Source organism: Periplaneta americana, chromosome 13, assembly GCF_040183065.1.
Source record: "Periplaneta americana isolate PAMFEO1 chromosome 13, P.americana_PAMFEO1_priV1, whole genome shotgun sequence".
Taxonomy (NCBI): domain Eukaryota; kingdom Metazoa; phylum Arthropoda; class Insecta; order Blattodea; family Blattidae; genus Periplaneta; species Periplaneta americana.
Genome location: NC_091129.1, coordinates 29043604 through 29071223, shown reverse-complemented (window position 1 = coordinate 29071223; position 27620 = coordinate 29043604). Strand labels below are relative to the sequence as shown.

At 33.6% G+C, this 27620-nt stretch overlaps 1 protein-coding gene across 5 annotated transcripts in view; it reads left to right on the top strand.

Annotated features, from left to right (window-relative positions):
* galene overlaps positions 1–27620 on the top strand; it is a 758695-nt gene that overhangs the window by 691246 nt on the left and 39829 nt on the right. For 4 of the 5 annotated variants that reach the window (XM_069842980.1, XM_069842981.1, XM_069842978.1 and 1 more), the window contains one exon: positions 5528–5653. The exons of the other annotated variant lie outside the window; for it this stretch is intronic. In XM_069842980.1, coding sequence (XP_069699081.1) covers positions 5528–5653 — 126 coding nt within the window. The remainder of the gene's footprint in view (positions 1–5527; positions 5654–27620) is intronic. 5 annotated transcript variants of the gene reach the window in all.

Here is a 27620-nt window from a genome sequence, read left to right as displayed (position 1 = left end):
ATTGATAACATCTGAAATACGTTTGATAACGTCTGAAATACAATTGACAAATCTGAAATACAATTGATACTATCTGAAATTGAATTGAAAATCTGAAATACAATTGATACTATCTGAAATTGAATTGGCAAATCTAAAATACAATTGATAACATCTGAAATACGTTTGATAACGTCTGAAATACAATTGACAAATCTGAAATACAATTGATACTATCTGAAAATGAATTGAAAAATCTGAAATACAATTGATACCTTACTATCTGAAATTGAATTGACAAATCTGAAATACAATTGATAATATCTGAAATTGAATTGACAAATCTGAAATACAATTGATAATATCTGAAATTGAATTGACAAATCTGAAATACAATTGATACTATCTGAAATTGAATTGACAAATCTGAAATACAATTGATAACATGTGAAATACAATTGACAAATCTGAAATATATTTGATAACATCTGAAATACAATTGACAACTCTTAAATACAATTGATACTATCTGAAAATGAATCGACAAATCTGAAATACAATTGATACTATCTGAAATTGAATTGACAAATCGGAAATGCAATTGATAACATCCGAAATACAATTGACAAATCTGAAATACAATTGATACTATCTGAAAATGAATTGACAAATCTGAAATACAATTGATACTATCTGAAATTGAATTGACAAATCTGAAATACAATTGATAGCATCTGAAATACAATTGACAAATCTGAAATACATTTGATAACATCTGAAATACAATTGACAAATCTGAAATACAATTGATAATTTCCGAAATCAAATTGACTAATCTGAAATACATTTGATAATTTCTTAAATACAATTGATGTGTTCCGAAATGCAACTGGAAAAGGTGTAGTCTATTCATCTCTTCTTTTCACTTTATCTTCTTTCCCGGCCTTCTCTTTACTCTTCACCTGCTGACCTATATTGCTTTTGTTTAATTTGCTTGATGTGCAGAAATTTCCACTGTCTTTTGCCATCTCGTTGTCTTCGCTCCCCTCTCCTCTTGCTAGGCCTTGGGATGACGTCATCAATGATTTCCTCCAAGTATCGAAACTAATAATTCCACTCTTTTCCTGCCGTCACTCCCTCCGCTTATTACGTTATTTGTCACGCAAGCTGGGGTTTTTGGCCTCGCGCCTATGGAATTTCCGGAATCTCCTGTGTCTAGCTATTTATCCACTTCAGAAGTCTCTTGTATTCTTGACCTTCCATCTCCATCTGTTTCAACTATTTCTGCCATTGAATATTTCTTCACTACGTCTCTTATCTTGTCTATCAGGTCCCTTCTGTTTTATTTATTTACATTGTCTCCTATTTCTGTCCGGTTTATACTTTCCAGAAAAAAATCTGCATTAATTTTGAGTTTATTTTTATATAGCCCAGCATAATATCCATTTCATCTCGACACCTACAAAAGGGTACCAAAATCTTTCTTCTACATCTCACTTCGTATTCGAAGTCATTTCCTAAATTAATGTTTGTATCTTTTAGTAATTTTCTTTCTCCCAAAATCTTTTCCTTTGTCATTACTTTCACGAACTTCACCAATATACGTATATTTTTATTTTCTCTCTCTGTCCTGAAAACATCCTTCACTTGTCCATTCCCAATGTCTAATCCTAACCATTGCCAACACATATTCACAATCACTTCGTAACTTTCCCATGACTCTTCCTTTCCTTTTTCTTCTATGCTAAAGAATATCAAGTATCTCTTCCGTTTTTCGTCTTCCAAGTATTTTAATTTTCTTTATACTCGACCATGCCGAAATGTAGTAATTATACACCTGGTAGTAGCCATTTAATGCACCTCATTAAAGTACACCTATTCATTATAATTCAGTTGTTCAGCCAATGAAAAATCACCTTTGTACTGTTATAAACCCGCAAGTATCGATTATTCTCGGATATACAATCGAAAGACAATTAGTGAAACGTCACGGAGGCTGGAAATCCAATACTGTCGCAGAAGGTTATGTTCTGTTACTATAATAATTAGCGTTAATTGTAAATAATATTCAAATAAATTCAATTTGTCATCTCGTTTTTCAATTCTAAATCAATTTTCAGGTTATATCAAGACTAATGTTCTCTACGTTATATCAAGGTCAATGATATTCGTGCCTCGGAAAAAATCAATACTTTCGCGTCTGCGCACATCTCACAATTCAGGTCAGTTCCGTTCGTCACTTACATAACCATAACATGAAAACTTATGAATAATTTCAAGTTAGAAATATGGTCGAGCATAAAAAGTCGTATGAAACTTGTCTATAATGGTAATTAAGACGCTCGTATGAAAGTTATGAAACTCGCTTGCGCTCGTTTCATAAAGAAATATACTCGCGTCTTAATTACTACCATTATAGGCTCGTTGCATAATGTGTTATTTCAGCTTACTATTTTCCTCCTGTAATGTCTCTATCTTCATATTTAATTCAACGGTGTTCGCTCTTATGCTTACTGTATCCATTACGTTCAATTCTATTCCACTAAATTTCTTCCACTCTTCTGGTTAACTTTCTCACTTCGTTATAATTGCAGGAGTTGAGTCACCACACTTCTAAATCGTCCCGTTGTTCGTTGAGGACTCATTGCAGATGACATAAGAAATGAGGGGTAGATGGAGAATGTTGGTGGAATGATACAGAAAAACGGGAGTACCCCGAAAAAAAGTTGTCGTTATTTCTTCCGACTACTAACCGATGTCGCTAATGTCGCGAAGCGTAGACCATTTAGTTCATCAGACACTATCCAGAGTGCACCACAGGTTATAGGTCTACATTACATTCGTAATTAATGATTGAGAATTATTCGATGTCACAAGGATACAGGAATACCCGGAAGAAAATCCCTGTGTTACCTTGACCACTAACTTGCCTAACACAAGTTATAACCTAACAAGCAAATATTCTGAAGGGGGCAGATAAAAAAGTTAATTTTTTTTCTTCAACCATGTTAAAAATATATATATATTATTTTAATGTACCGAAGTACATATGATATTTCCATGCAGATTTTCTGCGTCATCATACGATGAAACAGTAATGGAACGGAGAAAAATTCTCTCCGGCGCCGGGATTTGAACCCGGGTTTTCAGCTCTACGTGCTGATGCTTTATCCACTAAGCCACACCGGATACTCACCCCGGCGTCGGAAGAATCGTCTCAGTTTAAGTTCCAACTCTTGGGTTCCCTCTAGTGGCCGCTCTCTGCACTACGTCATAGATGTCTATGAACGTAGGACTGAAGTCCACACATGTGCTGAGGTGCACTCGTTATGAGTGACTAGTTGGCCGGGATCCGACGGAATAAGCGCCGTCTTAAATCATGAAGTGATTTACGCATATCATATATATTATTTTAGCCACTCCACCGCAATTACGAGTCCGTCCAGAAAGTGATTTTTCCTGGTTCCGTTTACAGATAAAAGCGTAATTGCATGGAAATTTTTTTTGAAACAGATACAGCAATTGTTGCGCTATTTGTCAACATATCCCCCACTGGAATTGAGACATTTGTCATACATTGGGATCAATTTTTGTATCCTTGTGTCGTAGAAGTCAGCCGCCTGGGATCGGAACCAGCGTTTGACAGCCGTCTGCACCTCTCTGTCGATCCCTTCACAAATGTCTCAAATCCAGTGGGGAATATATTTAAAAATAGCTCAACAATTGAAGACCTCCCTCAAAGAACGTTGTATATCATATGCAAAAGCCGTTGATATACAACGTTCTTTGAGGGAGGTCTTCAATTGCTGTGTCTGTTCCAATAAATTTTTCAAAAGAAATTCTATTTTTTAACGGCTTCTGGCAAACTTATTTTTTTACGATCCTCGTTATTGCGGTCGATTGGCCAAAATTTGTATAAGCACTTCTTTTGATATTATTAACATAGTGAAAGGAAAAAAAAAATAACATTTTTATCTGCCTCCATCAGAATGTTTGCTTGTAAGAGTAGAGCAGGATTTGAACCCGGGCTTCCTCTCTTATAAGCGCAGCGTTCTAGCATGAACAACAGTGGCGGTGGTCTTTTTTAAATATCAAAATACATTTTTATGGTACAATCATCAACCTACTTTGTAAAATGTCATAGAATTTATTACTGGTACCTCTTTTTCGCTGGAAACATTTCTCGCATTAAATGGTAGTTTTGTTACAAGAGTGGATCATGGATCTTTCAGCTCTAAATATTTAACATTTTGCAAATAAAACGGGTATCTTATCCACCTGCATGGCAAATGTCAGGTAATCTGTGGCGAATCCTCGGCCTCATCTCGACAAACACTAACAAATCGCAAGCAGTCAGTGTTTCCAAGACGTAAAAAATAGCTCCAAATGCTTTAAGGGGAGAGGATAGTATTTTTTTAACTTCTTTCCTATTTGGTGTAAAACATTAATAGTTTGTATGTAGTGAGTTCATAACTGTAGCAACTCAACCAAATATAAATATTTTGAAAAAAAAAATAGGGGGCCCAGATTTGAAAAAAATATAGTCAATGCAGGATTTTACTAAAACCGATGTATCTGAACCATTTTTAAACACAGATTCAAACAGTATTTTGTAATGTACGTGCAAAAGCATGCTCTACAAACTACCTGTAACAGAATTTTGATATTAGTCTCTACGTTTTTAAAATAAGCAATTAAAATTTAAAAACACTTTTTTTATTTTCTTTTTCGCAAACAAACTGACATATTTTAAAAATGAAATCAATTAACAAAATTCTGTTATAGAGTAAAGTTTCCTAATAGTCTAAAGAATGTGTGTTCTAAATTTCATGCGTATATCTTTAATAGTTGAGACATTATATCCATTTTTGTCTGACAATGTAGCAAAGAAATGAAGTTACCGGAAACAATGATAAAGGGGGCGTGTGATTTAAGAGTCCATAGCGCAGGAAGTTTAAAATTGGCGTCTCAGCATCCTATAAGGGCACAAATACCCACAAAATGTTATGCAATGCATTCCACACATATCAAAGAGTATTTTAAAGAATTCTTTTTTTAAATTTAATTTACCGGAAACAACAATAAAAAGGAACGTGTGATTTAAAAATCCATAGCGCAGAAAATTTAAAAATGGCGTCTCAACATCCGCTAAGGACACAAATACCCACAAAATGTTATGCAATGCATTCCACACATATCACAGAGTATTCTAAAGAAAAAAACAATTTCGAAAATTTACTCATTTTTCACCAAAAAATATCGTCCTCTCCCCTTAACAATATCAGATATCGGATTTTGCTATAACACTTTATTTGCAGATATCGGAGTTTGCAAAAACTTTTAGTATTCAGCAGCTTGTAAGCGTGTGGAACATCGTTTTACAATCTCGCCATTAGAAAGGCAGCTGTCGAAACTATACAAAAATATAAAAATCTCAATTATTGGTTTTTGAAAAAACGCTCCTCAATTCTTCTTGACAAAACACAATGGATGTGAATAATGTGAAGCAGGCACCATCTTATGTGTGGTTGTTGGTGTTTCTCCTCAGAGGAAGATATTCTGGAAGATCGAGAACCGCTTCGTTTCGCAGATCTGCCCGGACGTCGCAGAGGTCCGCTGACAGTGCTATCGGGCTATCGGAGTGTCGATCCTCGTACTCGGACACTGACTGCAGGTATGGATCCTACCCCAGCCCAGAACCTTCAAGACTGTGCCTTTTGTAATACATCACTGTTTACTTCTGTGTGTCAATTTTTGAGAACAAAAAAATAGATACAGAAAATATGTTTAAATGTTATATTTTAAGTGCCGTATACCGTGTAAGTTCTTTATATCAGTAGAACCTCTATTACCCGTATTAAAGAAGGGGATGGACGGAACGGTTAATCGAAAAATCGGATTATCCTTACCATACAATTTTTTCATAAATTAATTACATATTTCTTCCAATTTTGTAATTTCCTTCGTAGTATTGTGTAGGTATTCATTCATTCATAGTGTTCTGCCCGAGGGCAGGTCTTTCACTGCAAACCCAGTAGTCTCCAGTCTTTCCTATTTTCTGCCTTCCTCATAGTCTCCTCATAGGATCCATATTATCTTAATGTCATCTATTATTTGATATCTTCTTCTGCCCCGAACCCTTCTCCCGTTCACCATTCCTTCAGGTGCGTCCTTCAGTATGCATTTTCTTCTCAGCCAGTGACCCAGCCAATTCATGCTAGGTACATACATACGTGTTCTGCCCATGGGCAGGTCTTTCATTGCAAACCCAGCATTCTTCAATCTTTCCTATTTTCTGCCTTCCTCTTAGTCTTCGCATATGATCCACATATCCTAATGTCCATTATCTGATATTTTTTTCTGCCCCGAACTCTTCTCCCGTTCACTATTTCTTCCAGTGCACACTTCAGAAGGCAGTTTCTTCTCAACCAGTGACTCAGCCAATTTATTTTACTCTTTCTGATCAGTTGCAGCATCATTCTTTCTTTACCCACTCTTTCCAACACAACTTCATTTCTTATTCTTTCTGTCCACTTCACACTTTACATCTCCATATCCACATTTCAAATGCTTCTATTCGTTTCTCTTCATTTCGTCGTAATTTTCATGTTTCTGCTCCATACAATGCCACACTCCACATAGAGCACTTGACTAGTCTCTTTCTTAGTTATTTTTCCAGAGGTCCGCAGAAGATGCTTCTTTTTATATTAAAAGCTTCCTTTGCCATTGCTGTCCTTCTTTTGACTTTCTGGCTGCAGCTCATGTTATTGCTTATAGTACAACTCAAGTATTTGAAGCTGTTCTACTGCCTCATTTAGAATTCGCAAGTTTACCTTCTTTATTTTTCTTGCGACAACCACGATCTTCGTCTTGTTTGCATTCATCTTCATCCCACACTGCTCACAGCTGTCATTTAGCTCCAGTAGCATGTCCCTTAGTATCGTCTCCTCTTCTATTAACAACGCTATATCATCAGCAAATCTTATGCAGTTTATTCTGCTTCCTCCTACTTTTACCCCTCCCATGTTCTGAAAACAGTTCTTTACTAAATACTCCAAGTAGATGTTGAACAGGGTAGATGATAGAGGACATTCTTGTCGTACTCCTCTCCCTATTTCTCTTTCGTGAGACATTTCTTCTCCTATCCTGGCTTTGACTCGTTTCATATGTAGGTTACTAAACAGTCTCCTGTCTTTCCAATCGGTACTTGTTTTCTTGAAGACGTCCATCACCGGATCAGAAATTCACTAATTTATGTCTTAGTTGCCAATGATAAGTTTCTAAGGACCAAGAAAACTGCTTGTGATATGTATGCTGAAATATAGAAATAAGAAAGTTTCGTGTTCTTGATTCACTTTCTTTATACAATTTATCATTGCTTTCTTATTAAATCGCTCATAATTGTAACACAAATCTCGTATTTTGATACGAGATAAGCCACAGTTTCTCCCTTCCAAAAGTGCTAAATTATTTGTACTTTTAAAATATTTAGCTCGTTTTCTTTCGGCATCCGTGGAAGACTTTTCACATAGAAGTAATAGAGTACGGCCACTCGAGTAGTAGAACAAATGAATGGTGTACGGATTTGTAATTGTAAATTCTTGGGGAGTCATTCCTTTGAATAAGACTACTTTACAAGTTGGAGAAACAATCCCTCTGACAGGCCACTACTTACATTTTACAAGTTGAGAGAAACAACCCCCACCCGACAAGTAACTGTTACCTAGCCGTTAGCGGCAGCTTTTCTACTATATAGGTCTAGTGTGTAACGTTAAAAACTTGTAATAATTCACTCTCAATATATATATATATATATATATATATATATATATATATATACACACACACACACACACACACACACAATATACTAACAATGTACATTACTTCATTTTTTGTTCAAGAGTAAAAATAAATAAATAGATAAAGAAAGTAAGAAAACAAAAGAGCGAGAGGAAAGTTGTCCAAGGATCAGTTATAGGTTGACGGATAATTGGAGTTATACTGTAATCTTAATTTTAGGAAATCATGAAAGTGAAAACTAATGCTGCTCATCGTAATACAGCAGTATTGGAAGCATCGTTGTCGTCGAACAACCGTAAACTTCCCCAAATAGGGTACACCGGGAATTCCCTACTTATCGTCAGCTCTCTCTCTGAAGTTCAAATGAAAGCACACATAGTCATGAAATTACGTGAAATGTGTGTCAGGACAGCTTCACATCAATGTGCAGGTCTTATATCATTTTATCTCTGCCTCTGTGTAAGGTCACATTTGCGGGGGGGAGGAAAAGAGGTGGGTGAAAGGTTTTAATGCCCACGAATAAGATAAGCCACTTGAAATTTAACAGTCATTGACCACCAGAGATGAAATGTAAGATCTGTAGTACTTTGGGTCAACGCTAAGTGGATGTGTAAGTATCAAGAGGTGTGTTTTTGTTTTGCTGAACTTCAAGACAATGCTAAAAGTTCGTGTAACTGTAGCGTGTATATATTTTCGTTGGTTTTACTTTGTTTATAGTTTGATTTTTTCTATTATTTTATTTTATTTCTGGTGATGTAGAAGAGATGATCTAGTGGCCTTAACTACGCCAGATTAAATAAAAAAAAGCATAATTCAATTTAAAAAACAGTTAAACGCAAGACTCATGATGCAAAGTTTTCTTCTCGGTGCCTGATCTACAACAGCTGTTTTAAATTGAGTTAACCCTGGTATAGAGTTGAGCTTAAACGATATTTTCAAGTATCTGTGACAACTGTGACTGTGACAATTAAATATCTGTGACTTTTATCGGTGATTTTGTCACACCGATATTTTATATCGATAAGCAAGCACAATATGCATGAATTACACCGATATTTTGTCACACCGATAAAAACTAACAAGAAATATTGAAGAGCAGTGCAATGTGAATACGATGTCACTATACACGCCACACATCAGTGGTTTATATGGGAAAATCCAACAAATAAATTATGTACATGTACCATTAACAAATAAATACTAATCTAACTCAACAGTAACATGTAAAAAGTTAACATCATATACGAAGAGGTTATATCGTAGTTGATTGTAGATATGGAATCAGTTGATAATTTTTTTAATGTAGTTGGGTATGGAGAAATTGAAGTTATGTGATTATCCTAATCGTTTTAAAAATTGATCCTTTTTATTATATATAATGTAATGGATAAATTATTTTAAGTCGTGCATTAACATTTTAATACTGAGACAGAATAAAAATTAACGAAATATAAGTATTCGGAAAAACAATGGAAAATAATTACAAAACAAAACAGTTGTTCAGACAGAATTTTACACAAGATAAAGTATTGGTAACCAATGGTATTATTATTTAAATCGTGTAATCACTATATCATTTATAGTAAGAGGTGAAACTAGCGCTGAAGCAGTTTCGGCGATTTCGGATGTGAAAATCTTTGCATTTATAAGGATTTTTTTTTTGTGGAGAGACAGTTGCTCGGGTTAAACTAGCGCTGAAGTAGTTTCGGTGATTTCGGAAGTGAAAATCGTTGAATTTGATTTTTTGTGGAGATACAGTTGATCGTATATCCAAGGCATAACAAAGCCTAAACTAACCAAACCTAACCTGTCACAGATGCGTATATGCGGAGTACGAAGGGAACTACCCCAACGCTAGTTTAGTCGTTGATCGTATATGTCTAGGCATAATAAAAGCTTAAACCAACCAAACCTGACCTGTCGCAGATTCGTATATGCAAGGTGTATAAGGGGAATACAAAGGAAACTACCTCAAGGTTAGTTTAGCCAAATAAGTTGCCCATCATATTAGCCAGTTTTGTCTCGTTCGGTTTTAATTGAGTGGAAAATACTTACAAATTAATATAAATTGACAGTAAGCTTAATATGAAAATGTAAAGATCTCGGGGAATACATAAAATATTTATAAACATATATACAGACTAAAATATGAAAACAAAATGTCAAATGCCACTAATAACTTTGCAACACATCATCACTTCGAAAAAAATAATATTGAACAAAATATCATGAAAAAATAATCAAATACCACCGCCCGATTGCTGTTATTGTATCATGCGCATGCGCAAACCCACGACGTAGAGGAGAAAATATCAGTCACAGACGTTGCAACGGTGACAGAGTACTGAATAGGGAGCAGATTTCGCAAGCGATGTTTTGTCACAGATATTTCGCGTCATCAGTCACAGGTTTATATGTGACAAAAAAATACCCGTGACAAAATATCGGTTTGTGAAATATCGGCCATCTCTACCCTGGTAGGCATTAATTAATTCATGTAAGTGACGCTATGTAAAGAATCACGAGGTTGTCTAAAGTTGAGTTTCCGAGATTTCCGACAAGTCTAGAAACCAATTTAATTAAAAATAAAAGCAAAAATGAAACCCCGGGCAATGCTGGGTGTTCCCAGCTAATAGTAGATAAAAGTAATTTATTTCGGTGCTTAATCTGATAATAATCGTGCTTTAATAATATTGGTGTAATATGAATAATGGTCGACAATCCACAGTTACGAATATAATATTGTCATGTCTTCACGATACCAACAATCAACTTTATAATTTTAAATATTAAGCTCGTTCTCATAGAAGTTGTTAAGTAACATTTTCAATTGTTTACTTTCATGTTTTCAAATCTTACTGTTACAATTTTTTGCTATACGTGTTTATTATTGTAGAATAAAGAAATTAGAGTGAGTAATAGTCTGTTATCGTCGGGTGACAATAGGTCTATAAGATCAGTTAGCTAGAATGCCTAACTTCTAGTGATGGGCGAAGTTGTTCTTTTCCCGGAACAGTTCCGACGGTTCCGGTTCCGAAAAAATACTATGTTCCAAATAACAGTTCCGAAATAACAGTCACCAGTGGTGATGAGTCGGAGTCGTTGAGTCGTTCAAACGAACGGTACAGTACCCTCCCTCTTCACCATGCAGCTCACACTGGAGCACTCATAGGCATGACATAGTACATATTCTTATCTATAGATGGCACTGCTATGCACATTCGAATCGATTTTGGAAAATTGCTGTGCATGCGGACAGAACTCAAAAACTTAATGTTAGTAATTAAACAGCTGTTGACTACAAGGACAGAATACAACACTTTGTTTTCGTACATAAAGTTATAAAGACATGGTAGCCAACTAAAAAAAAATAACATAACATTTAAAACATATGGTATGTAATTTCTGTTCTCTCTATTACACAATAAAAAAAAAACAAATCGTTAATTTTTATTTTTACTTTTTTTAATGCACAGTTATAATAATAATGATAATAATAATAATAATAAATATTACAATTTCATAAATAAAAAAGATATATATTGGCAGTACTGAAACCTGGAAACCCCGCAGTGGGTTAGTAAAATGTTGGAATCGCATCTTTACCAAAGTGTAATTTAAACTTCGCATTAAACCTCGCTCTCCAAATCAGTACTTATATGGGTAATTTCCAACAAATAATGCTACAACATTTTTGTCGTTCTTTGATAACAGAGAAGATAGCACAAAAACTTGTGCTTGTCAGACTTAACCTCAACAAACGACATACAGACATTGTAACTAAACCACTCATTACCATTTACGACTTTAACCTTTGTATAGAATCAGCTGATGAATGAATTAATAATAGTATGCGTACTTTATGACTTTGTAGAATGTTTATAAAACAGAATTAGTCAACTAATGGTGAAATAAACCATAAAGCGGGAATGAATATTACAGATTATTAAATACTTACTATAACATTACAGATGATTGGCCAGTCTTACAAATGTTGATATTAAAGTTCGCGCCACCGCAAGGATTTCAATTTCCATGCGCCCCCCTCCAAACACGTGAGAGTTTCAAGTACCAACTTCATCCAACGAAGTTCCAAGTACAACATAAAGAACAACGAGAACAGTGTAACTGCAGCTGTCGTTGGATCATCGGAACAAGCTCCGACGTTCCGACTGTTATCTCGGAGTCGGAACATACCTTGTGCAACACGGTAGTGCGAGCCCGCAACAGCTGGGCAAGTGAGCAGCTCGGAGTCGGAACACTGTTATTTCGGAACAGGAGGTTCCGACTTACTGTTCATTTTTGCAACAGTTCCGAGACCGGAACAGTTCCAAAATAACTGTTGTGTTATTTTTTACCCATCTCTACTAACTTCAGTAAACCATTGCAAAGTATACTTCATGCTTACGTTAGTAAGTTTGGTTCCCATGTGTTTTCAACCGATGGAACAGTTTTGTTATATAAGGTCTGTGAAAAGGCAATTAATCACGAAAAAAAGTATTATACAGGGACATCATTTTATTTTTACTTCAATTTTTATTGTACGTGCGTTTCTAAATGTACTTGACTCCCACCCCTTTCACTAATGTCCTTGCTAACGTCAGTCACACAAACTTACGGCCGCTGTTGCTAGCAGTGAAATAAACAGTACAGAGTACAGTGCGTTTCAGAATTTTGTTGCATTTTCTATAGAAGAAAAAGCTTATATTATTGAAGTTTATTTTCACACAGGTATGGTGTGTAGCATAACTGAATTTATCTGTGTGGACTGAGCACAAGTGAAGATTAGAGTTACCGAAAGTACGGTACCCTATAATATGGTACGGTACTTAACAGCATTATTTAAACAAGAGTTTTGTTTTACTGTTTGTAGGTATGAAGGACGATGATAGAAACTGGAATTACAATATAACCGAATGTGAACAACAGTTTTTTTCACAATTTCCTGATTATATCATTACGGAATATTTTCGAAGAAATGTCATTGATCTGGTAGATAAATTTAGAGCAAACAGAGTGTACAGAAAGGAAGAAAAGTGTAAGATGGCCAACAAAGGTGCTGTAGAAGATGCTAGAGAAAGGATGCAGCGAGGTCCTAATAAGTCGGTCAAGAAGTTAGCTGTAGAATTTGGGGTTTCTTACGGAAGTGCTCGCAAAATTCTCAGGAATAAATTAGGTTAGTAATATGCTGAATAAAGTAGACATTACATAATGAATATAACCGCCTGAAGAGTTGAGTTTGTGAAAAAAAATGTTACTATTCTACTATTTTTTGATACAATACTGTAAAGTAATGACCAAACTGAAAATCGTAATACTATATTTCCCTGTAACATAAATGGATACACTACTTTTCTCTCCTCCTATAGCTAGTAAAATGATTTGTTTACATATTGCACTAGCAACTCTAAACTCCTGTAATGGAAGGGTGGTAACAGTGTTTCCGAGTATAGCCAGGTTAATGTTAAAAATGTTAGTGAAAATAAAGTGATGTCCCTGTATAAGTCAACAGGTGTCACCTAGGAAGTAAATTTGAGTTGTGTTGATATAATTTAAATTTATTGCTAAAATACATTATGCCTTTTTAGAATTTATAATGTCTTTATCAAAGATTATTGTTCCTTCTTTTTACGTTTCATTGCCTTTTTGCTGCCTATTTTAACTATTAAGATCCAAAAAAAAACAGCCGAATCGAAGCAGAGATGATAAGAATGGAAGGCTCCTTGGAATAAAAACAACTGAATATTTGAGATTATAACAACACTTTATTTTAAACTCTTTTATCATTGCTAATCTATAATTTTCAACATGTTTAATGTTATTGTAAACATTTTTACTTATAGTAATTAATTGTGAAATTATTGTAATTAATTATTGTTGCAAGTTGAGACTGACTGTGAGTCCCACGTAATTGCTTGATTGCTGATGCATCGGAACAGAGACGATACAAATGAACGTAGAAGGAAAAAAATGATCACTTATTAATTTTGAGCACCATACTTTTAACTATCAGTGGTAATTCGATTCTTATAGGTCAATCTAGCGTCAAAGAACTCGTTCATTAGCTGAGAAACGTTCGCATGGGATCAACCCATAAATAATGGTGGTGCTGTTGTTCCATGTAATTGAGTTACCAATGGATGAAGCTTTAATTGAAATAGATTTTGCCTAGTCCCGGAAATGTAAACAGGATATGGAATATAGTACAGTATACTGTGTTTCTTGCCTTCACGGTTTATTTTTACGGTGTCGTAGTATCACAACATCCTGTTCACCTCACACTGCTGACTGTTTTCATAAACAATAGATACCCAATTCCAAGTGAAGGACGTTGATCGCCATGTAACAGTCAAGAGGAAGATCACTACCATCTGGAGTCTTTGCACCAATCTGACGGCACACTCTGTCTTTGAAGGCATACATACATACACGCCAAAAGTGATTGAGATCCATTGTGAAACAACATTGCACTGGTTAAGGGGAGAGGATGGTATTTTTTGGTGAAAAATGAGTAAATTTACAAAACAAAAAAATCTTTAAAATACCCTGTGATATGTGTGGAATGCATAGCATAACATTTTGTGGGTATTTGTGCCCTTATCGGATGTTGAGTCGCCATTTTTAAACTTCCTGCGTTATGGATTTTTAAATCACTCGCCCACTTTTATTGTTGTTTCCGGTAAATTAAATTTCCAAAAAAAAAAAAAAAAAATCTTTCCTTAAAATACTCTTTGATATATGCGGAATGCATTGAATAACATTTTGTGAGTATTTGTGCCCTTATCGGATGTTGAGACGTCATTTTTAAACTTCCTGCGCTATGGATTTTTAAATCACACGCCTGCTTTTATCGGTTTCCAGTAACTTCATTTTTTTTTGCTACATTGCCAGACAAAAATGGATATAATTTCTGAACTATTAAAGATACATGCATGAAATTTAGAAGACACATTCTTTAGACTATTAGGAAACTTTTCCCTGTAACACAATTCTCTTAATTGATTTTATTTAAAAAATACGTCCGTTTGTTTGCAAGAAAATTGTTATTAAATTTTAATTGTTTAATTTACAAACGTAGGGACTAATATCAAAATTCCGTTACAGACAGTTTGCAAATACATTGCAAAAAACTGTTTGAATCTATCTTTAAAAACGTTTTAGATATATCGGTTTTAGTACAATCCTGCATTAGGTACTTTTTTCAAATTTGGGCCCCCAAATATTTTTTTTTCAAAATATTTTTATTTGGTTGAGTTGCCACAGCTATGAGCTCTCTACATACAAAAAATTAATATTTTACACCAAATAGGAAAAAAGTTAAAAAAAATACCATCCTCTCCCCTTAAGTGTAGAAGAGCTGGTACAGTTATGCGAATTAAATAAACTGTGCAGTTAATGGACACATGTTATCTTCTTATACATTTGATTCCTGTTATATGATTTGGTTACGGCATATAAACGAAAATTATGTGCAAAATTTGGACACCTATTTTGATGTGGTATAAGATAAATAAAACAGTGGCATGGTAGTTCAATTTTTCTATTATTTAGTACGTCATTTATTCACAAAAATTTAGTAAGGAGATGTTGCCAGCATTTCTTTATAAAGATTTCTGATATTTAATTGTAAAATTATTCCTATGATTTATGGAAATGCTATTTTGAGGGACGTTATTTCTCAGTTCTCTCGGGATAATTTATGTGAATTTTTTCTGCATTTTTCCTTTGAATGTTCCTAAGATATAGTATTTATAGGCAGGTACTTTCTATTAATATTTGAGGAGAAAAATTCGCTCCGACGCCGGGAATCGAACCCGGGTCCTTGGTTCTACGTACCAAGCGCTCTGACCACTGAGCTACGCCGAATTCAATCCACAGCACCGGACCGAATTCTCCTCCTTCACTATTTCCCTTTGTGGTCTGACTCCAAGTTAGGCATATATGTTGACGTATATGTCCAATGTCAACTGCCAATATATTAGGAGCGCACTCAGCTGAGTGACTTGTTTGGCCGGGATTCCGCAGTTAAGTGCACAGTTTCTATGCTTGAAGGTATTATATACTGGTACTTAAAACTACTTATGTGAAGATTTCGCATGTGAACACTAATTGTGTGTGTGTTGTGGCGGAATGCGGTTGGAGAACGACAAAATGACAATTTCATTTGATTAATCAAGAAATGGCGTAAAATTATTGCCACATTAACGATTTAAAAATGTTCTCACATTAACAGTTGAAAAATTTTGTCACATTAACAGTTTAAAATTGTTGTCACATTAAGTCTAAAATTGTTGTCACATAAACGGTTTAAAATTGTTGTCACATTAACAGTTTAAAATCGTTGTCACATTAACACTTTACAATATTGTTGTCACATTAACAGTTTAAAATTGTTGTCACATTAACACTTTACAGTATTATTGTTACATTAACAGTTTAAAATTATTGTCATATTAACAGTTTAAAATTGTTGTCACATTAACACTTTACAGTATTATTGTTATATTAACAGTTTAAAATTACTGTCATATTAATAGTTCAAAATTGTTGTCACATTAACACTTTACAGTATTATTGTTACATTAACAGTTTAAAATTGTTGTCACATTAACACTTTACAGTATTATTGTTACATTAACAGTTCAAAATTACCGTCATATTAACAGTTTAAAATTGTTGTCACATTAACACTTTATATTAACAGTTTAAAATTGTTGTCACATTAACAGTTTAAAATTGTTGTCACATTAACACTTTACAGTATTATTGTTACATCAATGGTTTAAAATTATTGTCACATTAACAGTTTAAATTGTTGTCACATTAACAGTTTAAAATTGTTGTCCAGTTAAAAATTGTTGCCATATTAACAGTTTAAAATTGTTGTCTCGTAAATAGTTTAAAATTGTTGTCACATTAATAGTTTAAAAGTTGTCACATAAAGAGTTTAAAATTGATGTCACAATAACACTTTACGGTATTATTGTCACGTTAACAATTCACAATTGTTGTCACATTAACGGTTTAACATTATCACATTAACAGTTTAAAATTGTTGTCACATTTACATACTTACTTACAAATGGCTTTTAAGGAACTCGGAGGTTCATTACGCCCTTTCATAATCCCGCCATCGGTCCTTATCCTGAGCAAGATTAATCCAGTCCCTACCAACATATCCCACTTCCCTGAAATCCATATGTTTTTATATTAACTGTTTAAAATTATTGTCACATTAACAGTTTAAATTGTTGTCACATTAACAGTTTAAAATTGTTGTCCAGTTAAAAATTGCTGCCATATTAACAGTTTAAAATTGTTGTTTCTTAAATAGTTTAAAATTGTTGTCACATTAATAGTTTAAAAGTTGTCACATAAAGAGTTTAAAATTGTTGTCACAATAACACTTTACGGTATTATTGTCACGTTAACAATTCACAATTGTTGTCACATTAACGGTTTAACATTATCACAGTAACAGTTTAAAATTCTTGTCACATTTACATACTTACTTACAAATGGCTTTTAAGGAACTCGGAGGTTCATTACGCCCTTTCATAATCCCGCCATCGGTCCTTACCCTGAGCAAGATTAATCCAGTCCCTACCAACATATCCCACTTCCCTGAAATCCATATGTTTTTATATTAACTGTTTAAAATTATTGTCACATTAACAGTTTAAATTGTTGTCACATTAACAGTTTAAAATTGTTGTCCAGTTAAAAATTGTTGCCATATTAACAGTTTAAAATTGTTGTCTCGTAAATAGTTTAAAATTGTTGTCACATTAATAGTTTAAAAGTTGTCACATAAATAGTTAAAAATTGATGTCACAATAACACTTTACGGTATTATTGTCACGTTAACAATTCACAATTGTTGTCACATTAACGGTTTAACATTATCACATTAACAGTTTAAAATTGTTGTCACATTTACAAACTTACTTACAAATGGCTTTTAAGGAACTCGGAGGTTCATTACGCCCTTTCATAATCCCGCCATCGGTCCTTATCCTGAGCAAGATTGATCCAGTCCCTACCAAGCCCCTACAGTCTCGGCTGCGCGAAACGAGGAAACCGGGGCAAATTGAACGCTGCGCTTGCCACCATATTGTTGGAGAGCAGACGCATAATAGCAGAACGTAAATCACGCAATTTAACGCTGTGATCATCTAAAATTGACAGATTATGGCCATTTTCGACGTTTAACGTAAAATTAGGACGAAATAAACGTATTCAAAGGTTCATTGATATGCGTTAGAACATTAAAGAAAAGAAAATACGTACGCAGCAATTTGTAGAAAACATACTCATACATCCATAAATAGGCCTACACAATACACATTATAGATTGTATAATTTTACGATAATCAGCAATTTGTTAGGTTTCAGAGAATCTAAAATTATATTAACATACATTACTCTTAGATCACAAGACATAAATATATGCACCTTGATTACACAAGTTCTTATTATAATCAAATTCTTAAGTGAAATAAATATGTGATAATCAGTATAGACCTGTTGTTAAGTTTTAGAGAATCGAAAATTATATTACCGGTACTTCTAGACCAGAGGACATAGGTAATCTTGCAAAATATAATGTGCGAAGGTAGCCAAATTACATTGAATTCATTCTTCAATTAATAAGGTAATGCTATCAATTATAAAAAGTACCGGTACCTAATACATTGCAAACAACAGGTAACGTGAAGACCCAAAATCTAAACAATCAGTTTGTGCAAGATAAAAAAACCGCATACTTTTTATGTGTGGATTTTTACATGTTGTATTGTTATTTTAAGTAAATAAAATATATATATATATATATATATATATATATATATATATATATATATTATCATTGCTTGCAGAGTGTTGGTACATAATTTTTACGCACATATGTAATATCAATCAAATTTGCTTTTGTTAATAAAATATATCCGGCAAAATGTAAAAGAGTTATTTATAGGTGAACTCTGAATCATAAGTTCACAAACAAGGCTTAGCTATTATAGCTATTTATTTATTTATTATCTGTCTATTTATTTATCCATATATGGATCTTGAATGAAAGTTTATTATCTTGCAGATAAATTCATTTACATAATAAAAACAAAAAGTTATCTTTCCACTAATGTTTTAACATCTGATGTGTAAGTCTAAATAATTCACTCAATGGGATTTCTCTACAGTCTGATATCCCTGTACTAACAATTAAGTATTCTTTATTGTCGTGAACTACTGATTGATTTTTAATGATATTGATATTGTAACAACAGAGATAATATTATATCGTACCTTTTGCAAATGGCTTGGAAAATTAAACAGGGATGGTATTATCGCCGCGCTCTCATGGTTAATATTCGGCAGGTCTTTGAGAGTCCTCATGCATAATATTCGGCTCGTCTTTGAAATTTATTATTGTTTTCAATTTCTTGTGTCGCAGCTCCAATCACTCGCCTCAATTTCAATAATGCAACCAATAAGCTGCTTCCATTATTAAATGACAGTCACTTGTCTAATCCACGTGGACTAAAACCGAGGTTGCAATATCTTGTGCTGAGGACGAACATTAAGGTATGTGATTAAAAATTATTATTAAAGAGTTATTATTAAGAGTTAAGAAAGCCAACGTACTCGTATATGAAATAATAATAATATTAATAATAATAATGATAATAATAATAATAATAATAATAATAATAATAATAATAATAATTTAACAATATAACAAACTATATAGTGCTTATTCTTATCGAGAAAGTAGACGTGACAAAGTGACGCTTAGTGTGAAACCTACAGAGCAACAATCGGTCTGCAAAATTATGTTTTAAAAGCACACCGCACGTTATTGTATGATGCCGACATGTTAACCATGAGAGAGCGGCGATAATATATCATCATATATCATCTTTCAAAATTCTATCGCCATTACTTTTACACTGTTCACTAAAAACACCCGAGACAAAACAATGGACAAGTAAGACAATCGTGTTTACCGCTCTATTTCTACCAGTAGCATGGCGGCGTAAACATGCGCAGACTGGTTTCAATTTTGGACAGCACACCAGCGCTCTGTGTGAGTCTAGTATACTATATAACGTCTTTGGTCCCTACCAACATATCCCACTTCCCACAAATCCATATGTTTTTATGTTAACTGTTTAAAATTATTGTCACATTAACAGTTTAAATTGTTGTCACATTAACAGTTTAAAATTGTTGTCACGTTAACAGTTTAAAATTGTTGTCACATTAACAGTTTAAAATTGTTGTCACATTAATAGTTTAAAATTGTGTCACATTAACAGTTTAAAATTGTGTCACATTAACAGTTTAAAATTGTGTCACATTAACAGTTTAAAATTGTGTCACATTAACAGTTTAAAATTGTTGTCACATTAACAGTTTAAAATTGTGTCACATTAACAGTTTAAAATTGTGTCACATTAACAGTTTAAAATTGTTGTCACATTAACAGTTTAAAATTGTTGTCACATTAACAGTTTAAAATTGTGTCACATTAACAGTTTAAAATTGTGTCACATTAACAGTTTAAAATTGTTGTCACATTAACAGTTTAAAATTGTGTCACATTAACAGTTTAAAATTGTGTCACATTAACAGTTTAAAATTGTTGTCACATTAACAGTTTAAAATTGTGTCACATTAACAGTTTAAAATTGTGTCACATTAACAGTTTAAAATTGTTGTCACATTAACAGTTTAAAATTGTTGTCACATTAACAGTTTAAAATTGTGTCACATTAACAGTTTAAAATTGTGTCACATTAACAGTTTAAAATTGTTGTCACATTAACAGTTTAAAATTGTTGTCACATTAACAGTTTAAAATTGTGTCACATTAACAGTTTAAAATTGTGTCACATTAACAGTTTTATAAATTGTACCTGTTACCCTAGTGCCGCCGCAAGTATACCAGTAAGTAAGTCATTTGTAAGTACCAAAACTCTTTAAACATGTAGTCAGAATGTGAAAACTACCACCTGTGATAGTAAAATACAAACACAAGAAAAGGGACTCTCAACCAGTGATTATGGGATGGAGATAGAGTTGTTACTTCCCTGCTCGTTAGCTTCCCTATAGCTAAAAGCGCTACTATTTGAACCAGAGTAGAGACCTTCTAACATTAACAATGGATTTGTATTATTTATATTTTGTACATACAATATATGTAGGACATCCCCGGTTCCGCTTAATTGTTTATCGCTTACAGCTAGCGAGGGTTAAAGCCCTGCGAAAAGAACAATCAGTGAAGTTTGGTACAATTTTTAACTGCTAATTGGATTCTGGAGAGATACGAGCGGAGATGTGATTAACAGAGCCTCACCCTGTGCGGCGGCTTTGTACTGCAATCTAGTTCTCTCTCAAACTACGGAACAATTATGCTTCATTGTCTAATAATCGATATATCGATGATATTCGTACATAGGAGAGAAGCTAGTGTATTTAAAATTACGTTTCATTCTGGCTGGTGTACAGTTGAGCGCAATAACTGCAGCCATCACTGAAGATAAAATGATTGACTGTTCACGTCTCACGCCAGAGAGATGGTGATGTTTTAAGCGCAGAATTGTTTGCAATGGCAAATGAAAATATCGTAAGAAATAAATTCATAAATACAGGGTGATCCGTTTGGGTATGCATAAAACAAAAACACCGTAAAACATTTACTACTGAACTTTATTTGATGAAACTTTGTGCATACAACACTGAAACATGGGAGAGTCCTCAGAGCTCAACATTGCGCTAGTTCGTCCAGTAATGGAATATGGTGCTGCATGTTGGGATCCTTACATATTATAACATATTAAGACACTGGAAAAGATTTAAAAAAAAAACGGGCTCTCAAGTGTTGTCGTAATAATTCATCATTAAAATGGGACACACTCAAGGACCGGAGAACGCGAGTTCGATTATGCGCACTGTTCAAAACAGACAGAGGTGAGCCTGCCTGGAGAGAAATAAAAAATAGGTTGCAGCCGCCAAATTACTCTTCAAGGAACAATCACTCATATAAATTGAGGGAAAGGAGACAGAGGACGGACACTGGAAAGTTTTTTTTTTCTCAATCGTACTATCAGGGACTGGAATGCTTTACCTGCAGACTTACTAAAGGCTTTACCAATAACAAAAAATGTATTTAAAAATAGGCTTAAGGACTTTACTAATAGACAGTAGTACATTATACACACTATTTCAAGGGTGTAATTGATATATTGTTATTTGAAGTGTTCTATCATTGAGGAAGTGTGTTGTGTCAGTGAAGTGTGAAGTGTGTAGTGTCAATGAAGTCTATTGGGTAAGTGAAGTGTATTGATATCAATGAAGTGGCCGTGCAAAGTATTTGAACAGTGAAATGTTTTTGAAGTGTTAGTGAAATCAGGATAGAATCAGTGCAGTGAGTGAGTTGACAGCGAAATAAGTGTAGTGCCGAAAGGTACTTGTGCAGGTATGAACCTGTCACACTCGTGTGTCTTGGTTCGAACTTATGATTAAGATACAAATTAGATTTACTTTAAATGTTATTTTAAGTGATCGTGCTTCATTTAATTTAGTATGATCATTATTATTATTATTATTATTATTATTATTATTATTATTATTATTATTATTATTTAACATTATTATTAATTATTGTATTTTTATTAGTTGTGTTTATTATTAATTGTCATAATTGAGTGTAATTAGTTACCACTGCCACCGGGTATATACCCATTTGCAGTGTGAATAAATACATACACATACATACACCCTGCACAACTCATAACGCTGATGCAATTCAGCCCATGTCCGTTGTAACATAAGAGGGGTGATTTGTTGGAAAGCGTGAGTAATTTTTACTCTCTGACCATCAATGTTCCTGGGTTTCTGTGAATAGACAATGTCTTTAAGAAAACCTACAGGAAGAAGTCAGAAGGAGTTAGATCTAGGGAGTTTGGGGACCAAGCCAAGAGATAGCTGCTTCTCGTACTGGGTTTCGACTGCGACCTTCTGCAGGTTTTTTTTAACAAAGAATCTGTTTCTACAAATATTCGATACCACAACTTCATGGAATCATATTTAGGTACATTACGCACACCATACTCACATCGAAATTCCCTTTAACCCTTTTAGCGCCCTCTAATTTAGCATACCAAAGAACACATTGTGCCCGTTGTTAATTTGTAGTAACCATTTTAATCATCTACGATTTTGATTTGTTCTTTACGATTATGCATTGTTGATTGTCATATATGGAAACTCCCATCTTTTAATCGTAATACAACCAGCAAGACATTTTTCATACTGTCACAATAGCTTTATAATAATAAATTAATATTATCCTTACCCAAACAGATCAGACTATATTTTAGGCATGATCTTGTAGATATAAAATTACAAACCTCACAATTCATTACTAATCAAGTAAAATTTTTGGTGACAGTGCATTTTGCTGACAAGCAAACATTCTCATGGGGGAAAGATAAAAAGAAAGTTATTTTTTTTCTTCCACCTTGTTAATTAAGCCAAAACAAGTGCTTATGCAAATTTTGGCCACTCGATCCCAATTACGAGGGCCACCCGGGAAGTAAGTTTTTCTCAGGCCGTTTACAGAAAGAAAACACAATTTCATAGAAAGATTTATTATAACAGATGCAGCAATGGCGCTATTTTTAAACGTATTCCCCATCACAATTGAGACATTTGTTATACCGCGAGATCGACAGAGAGGTGCAGACGGCTGTCACACACTGGTTCCGATTCCAGGCGGCAGACTTCTACGAGGCAGGAATATAAAAGTGTATTTCATCGTATGACAAATGCGTCAGTTCCGGTGGGGAATATGTTAAAACATAGCTCAACATTGCTGTATCTAGCCCAATGAATTTTTCTACGACATTATGTTTTCTTTCTATGAACGGCTTCAGGAAATTTAGTTTTTTGGACGGTCTTCGTAATTGCGGTCTAGTGGCCATGCAAAAAGATGTCATAAAATCCAGACAAATACGCCGTGTGGTCGCATCATATGACGTTGCGTTAGTATTTGGTTTTCCATAGTCTGACTCTACCGCCTGCAGGACGGTATGATTCGTAAACAGAAAAAGTGTCGCGCTCATCTCCCAGGCCCTCACTCACCTTGGACGGTTAATATCCGCACGTTTGTTTCTATTAAATTTTAATGATCTGTCTCTTGATATTTTCAATCACAATATATCTCACCTCACATTATTCTCAATGCCATTGAAATCTTTCAAATCCAAGTTAGAAAATTATCTATGACGAGTTGCCAAACTAACTTACTATTATGACAAGTGTTGTATTGCATGTTTCCACGTATTCACATTTTTTTAAATGTTCTAGTGATATTTAACTTATTTTATATTTTTGTTTTCACATTTTCCGATAATGGTATATCTATAATGTGATAGGTTGAGCTATATATAATCATAATTTTCCTTACTGTGTGTACTTAAAAATATTGTATTCATTGTATGCTTTGTATTGCACTATTTTATTATTATTATTATTATTATTATTATTATTATTATTATTATTTTTATCATTATTATTATTACTATTATTATTATTATTATTATTATCAATAATTGTCTTATTTGTTTATACTTTGTACGTCTCATTTATTTTGACCTACTGTTCACATTTTATTATGCTTTTTTTCTTTCTTTCTTTCTGTATGTTATATATTATGTCTGATTTCTACTTACTTTTGTTTACATTTTATTATTATTATCTTATTCAGTTTTGTGTGTAAAATTGTAGTGTACTTTGTAAATTTGTAGTATTTTTTGTAACGTTTTTACAACTGGTTGAGTTTTAGAGAAGGCCGTATGGCCTTAACTCTGCCAGGTTAAATAAATTATTATTATTATTATTATTATTATTATTATTATTATTATTATTATTATTAATGCATTCGTTCAAACCAGTGGTTCCCAACCTTTTTTGACTGACGATACACTTTACTGAACACCCAAGATATCGCGACATACTTATTTCTTTTTATTAAAAATAGTGATATAATAATAACAAAGGTGGAGAAAAAGGTGGTGGAACTCTATGTAGAATATTTTATAGCGGACGGGGAGATGGTTAAGGCTGGTTCACAATAAACCGGGAATGGAAATGACAACGAGAACGAAAACGGAAGTATTGTTAAAATAAATGTATTTAAATGCGAGCATTCATAATGAACGAGAAGCTTACCGGAGCCCGGTAACGGGAACGTGAATGTTAATTGTGAATGCTCTCATTTAAATGCATTTACTTTAACAATATTTCCGTTCTCGTTGTCATTTCCGTTCCCGGTTTATTGTGAACCAATCTTTACTGTTCACTGCATGGAAATTTTGTCGTTTGCAACCTAAGACTTTCGAGGTCTAAGCGTAATTCAAAGAAAAATAATATTAAAAATTTAGTTATTGACACTTATTTCGGTTCCAAGATGAAAAAGGAACAAAAAGGTACCAGAATGCCGTTCCAGAGCGTTCCATTAGAAAAGAGCACTTATAACAATTTCTATGTAATGTCGGACATCCAGTATTGTAAATAGATCTATTTTAAAACGCAATCTAAAAAAAAAAAAACTTGAGTGGCATTAGAAAAAAAAAAACTAATGTATGTGTAAAAAATCACAACCTGTCTATGCTGTGTATCCGATAAAAGATTTTTATTATCGTTTTTGGAAATGCACCTATTTAAAGCAATGTGACGTCTGCGCTTGATGGGTTGCATAGAGTTTCTCTAAAAGTGGCATTATGATTGACAGGTCAACACATAAATCCTCTTCAAGATGCAGCAGTCTGTTACTTTGTTTAGAGTTCACTATTTTCATGGTAGAAAATGCTGATTCTCATAAGTATGACGTTGAAAACGATAGTTTTAAATGTCTTTTTGGTTTATTCGGCACCATAGACTGCGTTGACAAAACATTTCCGCATATGAGACACTCGGGATTTTGTTTATATTAATCTCCACGCCAAGTAAAACCATGTTGCAAGTATTCATCACTATAATATTTACGAAACACAGTACGTTTTTTAGAACCCTGAAGGGAATTTTCGCTCACATTATTTGAATTAGCACTGCTGTCATCTAACCCAGAACTTAATTCAGATTGTGTTTTTTGAATTAAAAATTTGTCCATAAAAATCTAAATATAGCACTTGCGATAAAATAATCGCACTATCTGTTCTTCTAACGATTCTAGACTCTGATTATTATTACTAGGTGGGGAGATGAAACGAATTACTAACCTTTGTTGCAGGTGTTTCACTTTTCATTTGTAAAATCTCTCTCAAAATAAAATGTACCATATCAAAGACTTCCTTGTAAATAAAAAAAGCACAAAATACGTTGTAATGAGACTTTCTGGATGGCATAAAATTTATTTTTAAATTCCAAAATTTCGCGACACACTCCATGGGGCTGCACGACACACTGGTTGAGAACCCCTGGTTTAAACTAATAGCACAGTCTGCTATATACAGTCGCGAAGCTTGAGGAGATTTTTTTGCAAATCTCGCGATAAAGCGCTCCAAGCGGTTAGCAACTAGAAACAATAGACTGTTCACGGTCGACTTTGGACTTAGGAGTGGACTGTGTCGTATTTCCATCGAGTGCTAGCTCGTTGCGTATTTCACATTGATGCTTGTGAAGAAAAGTGGTATGAATTGTGAAATGTTCGTTATTGGTTATAATGAAAATGTTAATGGCTAAAATACAATAATTTGAATAATAATATGGAACAAGGAGGAGACGTTTGTAGTGCTATAAATTGTAGCAACAGTAAGAAAAAGAGGCCAGAGTTATCCTTTTTCCGATTTCCGAAAGATTCAGAAAGATGAGTTTATAAAACATACCTAATATCTCGCCTACATTAAAAATGTAAAAATTACGTATAAATGACGAATTTGTAGTTGATTATGATACTTTAAAAAGTACATACTATTATAAAGAGTAGGGTTATAGTGTTTATTGATGGATTATCCTATTATAGTATATTATTAGGCCTACATTTATAATATCCGAACATCTATTTCTTATTTTACTTCTAGATGCAAATAGTGGTTAATAAACAGCAGGAGGGAAGATCTAATGACAAAGAATGAAGCATATCTTTATAATAATACAAAGTTTTGCTCTCTACATTTCGAAAACACACAATCTATGAATGAAAACAAAAATAAATTAATCTGGAATGCAGTTCCAACTTTATTTTACGTTTCAAAAAATCCTGTTCTGTTATTACCTGCAGCTGAGAAACAAAAGCTTTGCACTAATTTTATGTCTGCATCAGCTGATTCCTTGAATAATTGTACATTTTCAGACAACTTAGGCCTACTTTTTTTTCAAAGGATATGGTTTTAATTATAGCTGTTAATTTTGTTGTTATTTTTATTTGTTACTTTACTAGAGATGTGGAAAAAGTAAGTCTGTTACAATAAAATTTATTGATCACGTTTTATTTCCAATTTTGGTGTGATTATTATTACTTAACTTCATCCCACTTTGTTAACTAAGTAAGCCTGCACTACAAGTACCGGTACACGTAAGTTACTCCCATTAATTCATATTTCCATTATTGTTGTTATATTATTGTTGTAAAGGGAATGCAAATTAATATTTATTGGTTTCATAGTTAATTATCGCTATAATCTTGAATGAGTGAAGCGATTATAGTAAATTTCAGTTCGTTTTGCACAAACAAAAATAATATTAACCTATTTCTTGCAGGTATCTTCGAGTTTATGGTGGAATTTAATATACTTCATTAAAATAATAAATGAACTTTATGCATTTAATATTCC